The sequence below is a fragment of the Xiphophorus hellerii genome, chromosome 12 (genome assembly GCF_003331165.1).
Source record: "Xiphophorus hellerii strain 12219 chromosome 12, Xiphophorus_hellerii-4.1, whole genome shotgun sequence".
NCBI lineage: Eukaryota > Metazoa > Chordata > Actinopteri > Cyprinodontiformes > Poeciliidae > Xiphophorus > Xiphophorus hellerii.
Genome location: NC_045683.1, coordinates 26,152,973 through 26,165,880, shown reverse-complemented (window position 1 = coordinate 26,165,880; position 12,908 = coordinate 26,152,973). Strand labels below are relative to the sequence as shown.

General features: G+C 41.1%; 1 protein-coding gene across 1 annotated transcript; it reads left to right on the top strand.

Annotated features, from left to right (window-relative positions):
- Nucleotides 1-1,156: 1,156 nt before the first annotated feature.
- On the top strand, nucleotides 1,157-8,385 carry LOC116730269 (glutathione hydrolase 5 proenzyme-like). Its single transcript, XM_032579346.1, has 12 exons — nucleotides 1,157-1,697; nucleotides 2,448-2,575; nucleotides 2,666-2,761; nucleotides 3,311-3,494; nucleotides 3,581-3,741; nucleotides 3,901-4,047; nucleotides 4,288-4,388; nucleotides 5,657-5,850; nucleotides 6,609-6,700; nucleotides 7,445-7,551; nucleotides 7,668-7,778; nucleotides 7,867-8,385. The coding sequence occupies exons 1-12, from the start codon at nucleotides 1,504-1,506 to the stop codon at nucleotides 8,008-8,010; spliced, it is 1,659 nt and encodes a 552-aa protein (XP_032435237.1). The 5' UTR covers nucleotides 1,157-1,503; the 3' UTR covers nucleotides 8,011-8,385.
- Nucleotides 8,386-12,908: the final 4,523 nt, after the last annotated feature.

The following is a 12,908-nucleotide window of genomic DNA, read 5'->3' as shown; positions in this document are numbered from 1 at the left end:
ACTGACTTGGAAAGAAAGTGTTCAGACACATATGGTCACGTTAGCTGGGAAAAATATCGTACTTACCATTCTGAGACACAGTAAAGCTGCCAGCTTGCAAGCAGAAGATATGAAGGAGACATTTAATGAGATTAAGTACGAATAGGGGCGTGCAGAAGAAGTGGTCGAGGGTTCAGTTTACACACATCTAGACAAAGGTGCAAGCATCCAGAAACTATGCCAGGAATGACCCTGTTTGGTCCAGGAAGGCATTAGTGCGCACATTCTCCAAATGACTGGTGTGAATTTGAAGGAGAAATTCATTAGCAGTACAAATGTTTGTTAAACTTCCTCAAAAAACACCTACAAGTCCTAGATGGTCAGATGAGCTCACTAAGATGTTTTCTTTTTTAGCTCTGTTAACCCCGAAAATATTATCTAGGACCAGGATCCAAAGGCAGAACAAAAAATCACGGCTTTATTAAGAACACCTGCGCAGGGGAGAGAAAGCACAGCCAGACGCTGTTAGACTAACTCTGAATACATCACACAGAATGTCAGTTTTTATACACATCTTGTCGCACCAGGTGGCGCAAAACAATTCCTGGAAGCTAAAAAAATCTACATCTCTTAGAAGAAAGGGCATCAGGCGAAAGGTTTCGGTCAAAACAGATAATCAGGTGGAACGTCTTGACAAATCGACCTATGCACAGGGCAGTCAGCAAGACTGCGGTTTCCAATAACTGCTTCACTCACTTCATACCCCGAGTTCAATAGTTTAGACAGGACAGGTGTGAATACTATTTTGTCTTCGTCAGCAGCCAGGTGCCTTGTTTCAAAATCAGTTGCTTGGCAGAAATACACTCAAAATGGAACAAGCTTTGACACTTCAAGCTGGTTTAGCATAAACCTGCAGGCTTTGTGGTTGGCGTTTCCTGTCAACGATTTCCTGTAACCGGAACATGCAGCTCTGAGCAGAAAGACACTTTCACTCGTATAAGCAAATGATATGATACAATGATTAATAAAAAGTAATAACAGTGTGAATAATTATTTTATTCCACAGCTCTTTCTGAGGAGATTGAACAACATCCATTCCAGACGACAAGCCATCCAGAGGAGGTTACAGTAGAGAAGTTGCCACGACACATCCTGTATTATTGTTTATGGAAAGTAAACAGAACGAAACCCTTTCGCTTTTCCTTTTCTTCTTCTGTAACTACCAACCTGTTCTTAGCTTTAGTTTCATATTATGTTGCTTCCTACACTGATATTTTGACTGCGTTTAATGCACATCTGCACCAAATCGAACAAAAGCCACAATCAAACTCAGACTTCACATCTGAGTTAAACCAGCAGTATATTTGAAGTATTCCTCTCTCGAGCTTTGTCTTCAGCTTTCCTGTTCTGCGGTTTATCAGTGCAGTGAGTGGAGGAAGGCCTGCCTCCTCTGGTCCAATCAGGTGTGCAGTCTTTCACCCTGATCACTTTCCTCTTCTTCAGACACAGTGAGAGCCGAGAGACATGGCAAACCCTAATGTGAAGGTGTGCAGTTTTTGCGCGCTGCTGGTGCTGGTTATGATCTTGTTCATTGTGATTATTGGTGTCACCAGGAGCCACAATTGCCTCAATCCAAGCAATCTCCCGAATTGCCCAAATGGGACGTTCAACAAAGCTGCCGTGGCTGCGGACAACGGGAACTGCTCAAAGATTGGGAGGTGAGTGTGACAGAAAAATGAACAACCAGACTTAACTCACCATATTACGGGATGCTATTTGTACCCTGAGTCACACAGTAAATAAAATGAACAGCAATAATTTGTTTTAATTAGCCTGTCTCATGTAGACAGAAATGTGGCTCACATTTTTCACCGTGTTATTCATGTGTTTATAAATGTCAGAGTTACAAACAAAAATGTTTAATAAATTCACCAGCTAAATATTTTCTTGACAAACTATCTCTAAATATTTCATTTGGAACTAAATATTTCCAAACTAAATCTTTATTACATTTAATTTGCAAAATCTTTATTTTCCATTTAATTTCTAAACAAAATGTTTATTTTCCAAACTAAATATTTAGCTCAGCCCTAAACATTTAGCTGTTAGCTAAATATATTTATTGGTTGGCCGATAAGCAGAATTTTGCTGGGTTTTGCGGATCTCTCCGCAGCTGGTGGGATTGAATTGTCCCTCAAGTAAGGATTATCGTAAATTATTGTAAATTATTTAGATTTTTCTTTCTTATTTTTTGCATGAAGTAGCTATCTGAATGTTGACCGATCACATAACTATTCTTATTTACATTTTTTGACAGTTGGTGGCTCATCATTCTGTGAAGATACAGTTATCTGCTTCTTTATTTTGAAAACAATGTAAAATTATAAGCAGTTAATTTTCTCGGCACAAAAAGACAAAAAAAAAACAAAAAACCCAACACGCAGCAGTAACAGGTGTGAATTTTCCAGGGACATCCTTAAAGGAGGCGGCTCGGCGGTAGACGCCGCCATCGCCGCACTTCTGTGCACCGGCATCATGAACCCTCAGAGCGCGGGGGTCGGAGGAGGGGCCATTTTCACCGTGATGGACAGATCTGGTGAGGAAATGTCCTTCATGTGGTCACGCTCATTCAGCTCAAGTGTTATAATAAGAGTTACTCACAATAACAGATTCTATGTTGTTAAAGGTAAGGTGAAGGTCATCAACTCCAGGGAGACCGCGCCGTCGAAGGTGGACCCTGATCTGCTGAAGTCCTGCAAAAATGAATCGATCCCACGTACAGGTAGTTTGCTGCTGCATGTCAAACTCAGATGAGCATGACTATCACATTCTCATTTGTGGAGTGAATATTTCTTTCTTTCCTGCTCCATTTGTTTTTAAGGATCTCACAGGCAGATCGGTCTGTCGGCTCCTGCAAAATCCTGCAAATAAACAAGTCAGAGGCCAAAAAATGATTTCAGATTTAAATCTGACTGAGAATTGATGTTCACAGATTTTTCCCATCTCATCTGACTGAGCTTTAGTTATTTTCTTAATGGGAAACGGAAAACATTTACTTGTCTCGAAGGTGATTCAACATAGCATTGACTCAGGAAGGCTGAAAACAAACATTGAGGTGTTTAGTAATAAAGCAAATAGAATGTAAAAAAACAAACAAACAAAGCAAATCATTTTCTTTCCACTTTCCAGTTATGGACTCCTTTATTTGCTCCATCACAAAAAAATGAATGACATACAATGATATGTGTTGTTTTATCATGTCAAAACGTATCATTTCTGTCCTATACCCAATCAAAACGTTCAAACTCTGTCCCTTCCTCCATCTCTGCAGGAAGCAAATGGATTGGTGTGCCGGGGGAAATTCGAGGCTACGAATTGGCGCACAAACTTTATGGAAAACTGCCGTGGGCCGCGCTCTTCCAGCCGACCATCAAGCTGGCCAGAGAGGGATTCCCTATTCCTCCGGTCCAAGGCTCCGGCATCACAGACAACAGGATGAAAAACACGTCTCTGTGGTATGGAAGAGAAAATCACTCAGAGTTTAGCTCAAAAATATCAAGGGCAAACACTTACGCGTCTCTCTTCCTCTTCCTCTTCTCAGGAAACTATATTCAGACAAAACTGGAACCCTGCTGAAGACCGGAGACGAGATCAAGTTTGAGAAACTGGCCGACACTTTGGAGCTGATTGCAAACAAAGGAGCGGACGCCTTCTACACCGGAAGGGTAGCGGAGGATTTAGTCCGTGACGTGCAGCAGGAAGGTATTGCCTTCAGAGTTTTGATTACAAATGAACACAGTACTCACTCAGACCGCCCCAGATCTATCAAACATCAGAGTTTATGTGGACTGCTGCGGGTTTTCACGATTTTTGCTTCGGCAAAACAAAGATTGTTGTTTTTCTTTCATTGTTTTTGCCCAGGAGGAAACCTGACGCTGGAGGATTTGGCATCATATAAGGCCACAGTGACCGAGGCGTGGGTTGCCCCAGTGGGAGAGTACCAGATGTACATACCCCCGCCCCCGTCAGGAGGACCGCTCCTCAGCCTCGTCCTCAACATCATGAAAGGTTCCTGCCGGACGCAGACGTCAGAGCTGCTGTTTCTTTTTACTTCCGATAACAAAACGTGGCACAAAAACAGACGTTTGAATCAGGGAAATTCTTCTTTTTCTTACCTTTTAGAAAAACTTTCCTAATGTACTCCTTGTGGAAAGCGATTTGATCAATCTTTGGAAATGATTGCCTAGTGAAAATGGACTCGATTCAAAATATACAGAGATAACAATTAATAATTGCTTTGATTTGCAGGGTATCAGATGAATTCAGCCCCTCGGTCTGTTGACGAAAAGATCCTGTTTTATCACCGCTATGTGGAAGCTCTTAAATTTGCTAATGGACAAAAGAAGCAAGTAAGAGATAATTTAATACCTTTTAAAGCATGTAGTCATAGATTTAAACATGATTTTATCATGATTTTATCTGGGTAAACAAGTTGTACAACTAAATATCATCTATATAACGGCAAGAGATGTCTTTATAAGCTGACAAAATATGGGGAATTAAGGGAAAACAAACATGAAAACAGCAGAGGCCCCATAACAGAACCCTGGGGTACAACAGGTTGGATTGGATAAGGGTGATGTTTGTACTTAGCTGAGAGCAAGAAAGGCTTTTCTTTTGTACCATTGGGCTTGACTAGGTGTGCAGATGTGTAATTTTTGCACAACAAAATGTACAACATGTAAAATTGAGCATGTGTTATATTGCATTTGATACCAAAACATTTGCATAAAACCTCAACAAAGAAAACAATCTGAAAACATAATGGATTTTGTCTCCCAAATACTGCTACAAAACCAATTAAGAGGTTAAACATATTTTATTTTCACGTTTTTCTGCATCTGGGTCTTCCCTACCTACACAGAGTATTCTGGTGAACATCCATTTTCTGTTCACCCTTGTCCCTAATGGGGTCGGGAGGGTTGCTGGTGCCTATCTCCAGCTACGTTCCGGGCGAGAGGCGGGGTTCACCCTGGACAGGTAGCCAGTCTGTCGCAGGGCAACACAGAGACATACAGGACAAACAACCATGCACACACACACTCACACACACTCACCCCTAGGGAGAATTTAGAGAGACCAATTAACCTGACAGTCATGTTTTTGGACTGTGGGAGGAAGCCGGAGAGAACCCATGCATGCACAGGGAGAACATGCAAACTCCATGCAGAAAGACCCCGGTCAGGAATCGAACCCAGGACCTTCTTGCTGCAACTGCGCCACTGTGCAGCCCTAACAGAGTATTCATCAAAGTAAATAAAGAGACGCACCGGGAAACAGGCTGACTGGCTGGTTTTCAGCTTGGTTTTCAGTTTCCTTATTGGATCAGAAATGCACCGTAAGCTCTGCTAGTTACCGATAGCAACACTCTCCTGAATGTTGCTGAGAGAAATAGATTTGATCAACTCTTTTCAGTAAATGTGTTTCTGTTTTATCTAAACATTTTTATTCTACTAATAATTAATGCAATACACAATCAGTTTTAGAGATGTAACAAAGATTTATTCAAGAGTGTGAAAACTGTTAAGAAATCCCTCTACAAAAACTCCAAACTACATTTTCTGATGCATATTTTGTTCTTTATTTCTGTTTTTTTTCTTTTACTGTTTTCCTTAAGTATTTACAGCTGGCAAAGAACATGACAAGTAGCGGCTTTGCAGACGAGTTACGGCTGCGGATCAGAGATGACCGTACCAACAGTCCTGTGTACTACAACTTTAACAAATATCCAGACAGTATGGGTACCACACACGTGTCTGTGCTGGCTGAAGATGGATCAGCCGTCGCCGTCACCAGCAGCATCAACTACAAGTCAGTATCTGACAGGCCTTGACATTGTCACGTATAGATGGATTGGAAAGGGGCGACCAAACGAAACCCACTGGTTGGGGTCAGAAGTGGAAAGTTAACAAAACAACTTCTGATCATTTTACTCATTGCTAATAAGGCCTGCTTTGTTGCAGTCACCTTCTTGTCGCAGCCCTTCTCCAAACATGGTGGTTGTGGTTGTTAAAACTTCGCTCCACGAAGTGCAGTAAGTCACGGAGGCGCTCAAAATCAACGGTACTTATTGGCAACAAGTCACTTTCAATCATGTTGCACTTTTTCTGCCTTTCTGTCATCGCATCTTTACCTACGCAGCACGTCAATAATTTTTCAGTCAGAAGTTGACGCTGCTCCGTCGGCTGAATGAGCGCTGAGCAGGTGATAACTTTAATGAGCTTGTTGAGACTTTATATTTTTAAACAGAACCGCATAAAGTTCTTGTCACATCCCACTCTGGACTCTGTTTGGACCGTTTCCCTCCGGTTCTGGGGAAGTTTCTGCCATGTTTATTTCTCTTACAATTGGGTCTGCTTATGGATAACAAGTGGCGCCCTCTGGTGGCCAAACTACAACACTAATTCATGTAATCGAATGGAACAACTTTTAATCTAATAAGCCATTAATCATAAGTTGATTAATTTTTTTTGCATTCCTAGTTATGATCTGTTTTCTCTGGGCATAACTGCTAGCCCTGCTAGCCACAATTAAATGATACTAAAGAGAGTTAAACATCTTCTTAACAGATTTGGCTCCAAGGTCTACTCTTCAAGCACTGGAGTCCTGCTCAACAACCAGCTGTTGGATTTTTGTGAAACAGCCAATAGCGTCTCTCCTGGTAATGACATGTCTTTTCATTTTTACTAAAGTTTAACAGGGAATAATCCTAATACCGTCCTTTGCAACATCTTTTGTTGCTTTCAATGTTTTGTTTTTTTTAACATAAAAATGTTTAATGATTAGGTATTTGTAATTATTACTGCAGTTTGTATGTATGAGTGGACCTGCCAGAATTGTGAAAAAGAGTTATGTTAATGATTTTTTTTATTACAAAATCATGTTAGCGCAATGTCTGGCCGATTTGAAGAGATGGTACCATCAGTTACGTCATCATGACCCACATGATGGCATAACCGCCACTTTCAACCACTTTTTCAGTCCTGGCCTCATACGATTTGTAAGTTGTACCTACAGCCAGTCAGGTTATTTCACGTATAAGACAATTTCATCATATCATAAATAATATGTCTGTGGAACAAGAACTTTTTAATCAATATTAAGGAATTCAGACTTGAAATAAGCTCTTATTTCTTACTGAAAAGTTATTTGCAAGTAAATAAGTAAACTAGCCAAAACAAACTTGATACAATTTGGTGTTTTTGCAGTGTAGAATTTGGTGAAACGCTCAATAACAGATCATTGTAGATCACATCAAGATTAGCTCCATGTCTTTCTCTAACTGGCTCACATTTATTCACAGGCACTGAAAGAGTTTCCAATCATTCCTCTTGTTCTGCTGGCAGTGATCGGTCTGAACTGCAGTTGTCTGTGTCGTCATTTATTGCTTGTGTTGTGTTTCCAGGGGAGAGGCCCCCCTCCTCCATGGCTCCCGTTGTGCTGAAGTCTAAATCAAAGACACTGGTGATTGGAGCGGGTGGAGGGAGGTGGATCACGACGGGGCTGGCCTCGGTACGTGGCCATGGCGACCACACTAAGAGCATTTAGGATCATCAGATGCTCCTCACAAGTCTTCATAATCATCACGATCTTCACATTCCCATCAGTGTGTTTTCTTTCTCTTCCAGGTTCTCATCAACCACCTTTGGTTTGGGAAGAGCCTCAAGGAGGCGATTGATACTCCTGTTGTCTATGTTGACTCTCAAAACACAGTGAAGTTCGAATCCAGCTTACACAAAGTAATGTGCTTGTGCCTGTTTTCACAGGGAACAGGGAAAACCTCGCACAGCCTTTTACTCATCCCGTCTTTCCTACATTTCTCCCCAGAGCGTAATTGAAGCTCTTGAAGCGTTGGGGCACAACCAGACGTCTGAGGAATTCTACAATGTGGTTAACGCTGTGGAGAAAAAGGACGACTACATCTGTGCTGTGTCTGACGACAGGAAACGGGGAGAAGCGGCTGGTTATTGATGCCACTAGTCCGTAATTCTGGTTACACAGGATTTCTTGAAGCAGAAGGTGTCTGTTGTTCTTAAATATCACTGAACAAGACACAGAGACACAAGTTTAATTCGCCGTAACTCTGCAGGGACAGAGTTACCGCTGATATGACTTTCCAGTTAGGAATTGGCTCCTACCCACTCTGCCATAGATACCAGTGGTGCATTGACGATGGTGTTACTGTGCTTGACTGACCTGAACCCAGAGATCATGAGTTTTGGCTTGTCATTATCTGTAAACCATAATCATAAAAATGACATAAAATAAATTCATGACATGTTAATGGGATAAATCTATGTAATGTAATACATTTTATTTTCTGAAATGAGTAAATTTTACCTTTTTTTTGTGGTATTCCAATTTTTCTTTAGATCTACCTGTACTTGTGCCATGTCAGCAAAGTTTACAATTTTCAGTAGCAGCTCATTGTTTTGGTTAGGGGAGCAGCAGGGGGTGTGTAGTAACATGAACAAAGATAAATGGAGCAGTTTATGTAAATTTGATGCTTGCATCTCCAACCAGTAATTGGGGCCTGAATAGCAAAGTAATTCATGGAAGGCACCAATGAGTTGCTTTCACCGCTTCCTTTCACTGTTAGTGCGGCTCGTAGCGCTGCGTGCAACCCCACAATATGCTGTGTAAATATCAAAACATGCCTCTGGATGTTTTGATATTTTACTTCTGTTGGCATTTCGGGTTGCCACGGTGACGTAATTAGTGGAAAAAATGAGCCAAATTCAAAAATCAGAACAAATTCTAACCGACACCATTTTGTGTCAGACACAATTTGGACACAGCTTATAAATTTGTCTCCCCCTTCGTGTCTCACTCACACATGACAGTTTTCAGAGAGGATTAATTACCATGGCAACAGAGCATTGAGGAGGGCAGAGAGGTAGAGAACTGCAGAGATGGTGGAAAACTCAGTTCCCTGACATAAAAGATCCATTTATTATGTTGACAACACAACGGACACCGGTACGTTTCAGAACCTTTCCACTCTGGAACCCGTTTTCAATCTGTGCCGTTGTCAAAGAAAACATTCGGTGGTTTCGTGTAAATGTACAGAACAAACACAACAAAACTCGTCCATTTTCACCAGAAATTGTTGTCGTGTAAACAGGGCCTCAGTTCCTACAGAGCAGGGCAGAGCTTCCAGTGACGCCACCTTAATATATACGTTTTATAATATACTCACCACCAATCACATTAAAAAAAAAAATCACTTTTATGCAAAATTCACCAACTGCACAATACTTGAGTAGGAAGTAGTGTAAGAAAAGTAGTACTGCAAAATTGCCGAAGAAATATGTTTTTTGAACAATAACACTATTTGTTGTCAATCTGTTGCTAAGAGACGAGCGAGTTTTCTGGTAACCAAGTGCCACGAAGTTAACTTATTATTTTTTGTTTTGCACAATTTAACAACTGTAAATTTCTTGTGTCTAAGTAGATGAGCCATATTTCTAAAGACTTTATGTTTTATAAAAAACTAATTAATTTGGTATTAAAAGATTATCTTTTTTTTCTGCTAACGAACTGCCACAAGATTTTTGCTTTTGTGTTGAATGTTTGTTTAATAATATATTCACAACCAATGACAAGAAAAAAACATTTTCACTTTTCTGAAAAATTCACCGACTGCATAATTCTTAACACCATCCTCCCTGACAGATTAGTGCATAAACTGACCTGAGAATCCCCTCTTCCACCTGTTGCTGGATTAAGGACTTCCTGACAGAATGGACCCCCATACCTCTTCGTCCGTCCACATCTGTACTGGCTCTCCTCAAGGCTGTGTGCTGGGCCCTCTGCTCTTTACGCTGTGTTCCCGTCCATCAAAGTACCACCTTCGTTAAATTTGCAGACGATTCAACTGTAGTGTTCCTCATCTCAAGGAGTGATGAGTCTGCCTACAGGAACGAGGTGGAGCGACTGACAGCGTGGTGCACAGACAACAACCTGATCCTAAACACAGGCAAGACCAAGGAGATCATAGTGGATTTTAGGAGAAGGAAAAAATACATTGAACCACTAAAGATCTGCAGACAGCCGGTGGAGAGGGTGTCAAACGTCCGTTTCCTGGGAGCTCACATCATGGATAACATGGACTTGGATGTAAACACAGCAGAACTGGCAAAGAAGGCCCAGCAGAGACTATTTCCTGAGAGTCCTCAGTAGGAACAATATTTCTCAAAAGCTGCTGGTGTCCTTCTATCAATGTCCTATTGAAACCATCATCTGCTACTGTCTCTGTGTGTGAGGAGGGCAGAGATGTAGAGAACTACACTGATGGTAGAAAACTCAGTTCGACTCTCCAGAGAATCGTAAAATCTGCTCTCTGCCTTCTCTCGAAGATCTCCACAGGTCCCATGTTTGGAAGGGGCGTGCTCAGTCGATTTTGCCAGTCATGAACATGTTTTTGTAACTTTCCACACAAACGAGAAACACTGTCCTGCTCCTCAGGATGTTTACCTGCAGGAAGTCCAAGGAAAGTTTAAGGAGCTGAACCTTCTTTGCTTAGTTTTGCGACGTCCTTCAATGATAAACTATCGATTCAGTAGTTTATTGAATCGATAAACTGGGAGGCGGGGGCAGTGTATCGATTCGATAAACTACCCCCGCCTACAACTACCTCCCACCCCCCTACGTTTTACTAACTAGGTTTAACGGTAAGGACACAATTATTCTTTCGTATTAAACAAAACTGAGGGGACGAATAGTCAAGTTTAGAGTAAGGGAACATGTAGAGGTTTACTTTGTGTCCTCACAAGTTAATCAAAAAACTTGTGAGGACAAACAGCTGAACTGCATCTCTGCTCCTTTAGTGCACACATACACACACTCAACAGTGAAACAGTGAAAATGCTGCGACTCTTTGTGCCTGAAATATCCAATGTTTGCCCTGAGTGTCAATCCTGTGTTCAGCTCAAAATACTCTGAGGTCTGCAACGCTTCCTACAAGTTCTGCTTTCGACTACAGCAGCGCTCCACAACGTTTAGACTTGCAAGCAAAAGATGGCTTATTGCTTTCCTCTGAGCTTTACAGTGAGACAAGTTAGAGAAACTAATATTTTTGCTTTAATAAAGTAAAAAGAAGCATTTATTCCTTTTGATGTGCAGTATAGTGGGCTGACTTTCAGGTTTGTTACTGAAAAAGATGAGTCGGTCGGTTTGGTTAGGTTTTGAAGCATTTACATCTCTGTCATTGTTCTTTTGCATACTCTTGAGCTTCAACACCAAACTTGATGTGTTCCTCTCCGGTGGTTGGCCTTTCCTCTTCCTCTTCATCCTCCAATTCTGCCTCACCATGGCCATCCACCACAACCTCATCACTTTCCAGATTTTTTACACCATTTGTGACAAACTGGACTGACAGTTAAGATACAATGGCAAACACTCGCGATAGAGCTACAGAACCTTGCAAAACCAAAAATGTCAATGGTACAATACAGTATTTATCTTTTTTAGACTCTGTACTGTAGAGTCAGCTTGCAAGCAGAAGAAACAAGGCATAGATTTAAAGAGATTATCTAGAAATACAGTTGTGTAAAAGAACTGGTTGAGTTTAGGTTTTACACGCAAAGACAAAGGTGCAAGCATCCAGAAACTATGCCAGGAATGACCTTGTTTGTTCCACGAAGGCATTTAGTGAGCACATTCTTTAACTGACTCCTGTGAATCTGATGGAGACCTTCATTAGCAACGAACAAATGTTTGTTAAACTGCCTCAAATATGTTGATGTATAAAAGCACCTTCAAGTCCTAATGTTGGTCTAAAGTTTCATTCTGAAATGGATCAGTCCTTCGGTTGCTCAGAGGAACTCACTAAGATGGTTTGTTCGTTTACTAACTCATTTTGAGGAGACAGAAAAGCATCTATTCCAGACGACCAACCACCCAGAGGAGGATGAGGTGGAGAATCTGCCACGCCACGTCCTGCATTATTGTTTGTGGATAGAACAAAACCGTTCAACCTTTCTTTTCAGTCTTCCATAGCTACCACCCTGTTGTATTCTTGGCTTGTTTAGTTTCGCTTGTTTAGTTTATTATGTCGCTTCTTACATTGATATATTGACCAACATATTACCATAGAAGTTCAACCAATAGGATAATTCTCATCTTCCGATATTAATACAATGTATGTGGTGCTTGTATGGTTAACATTGAAATCACTGTTATGAAAGATTATGTTTATTCTCGGGGTCCTCATTGTCAGCTTCCTAGACATTGTTAAGGAAGAATAATTTATAAATTAACTTTGGAAAAAAGTTTGGCTCTCTCTTCCTCTGGATCCCAGGTCCTCTCAGCGGGCGACGTGCGGCCACAAGGAAAACAACAATGCGTGTTGACGTCACAGAATTACAGAGTTTAATCCCATACAAAGCAACGTATGAATCAACAACAAAACTGCAGAGGAACAGAGATATACATTCATTACCTGAGACAGGAAAAAAAATAGAGAAAGAAAAGACAAAGAAAAGGCAAAGACGCGTCTTTGGAGAGAGCTGATGCAAAAAAGCAAAATAGTGGCAGCTATCTGAATTATTACTCCTGTGCACGAACTCTTATACTGAAGGTGTGTCTTTCCTTTTTAATATATTCAATTAAGGCGTACCTCTGGTTGACCAACTGGAAGCTACCTTGGACACTCAGAAAAACGCCCTAATTTACGCCAAAGATCAAAGGCCATTTGCTCTCTGGTTCGACAAAAGAGCAAACAGCTGCATCCTGGCCTTCTGGGTTCTACGGTCATTTGGGTAAAGAAAAACATAAGATAAGATTTCACAGATACCTGTGGAATCCGGAGTCTCTCCCGTTATCTCTCCTTACATAAATTCTCAGGACAAACTTAAATCCAGTAATTT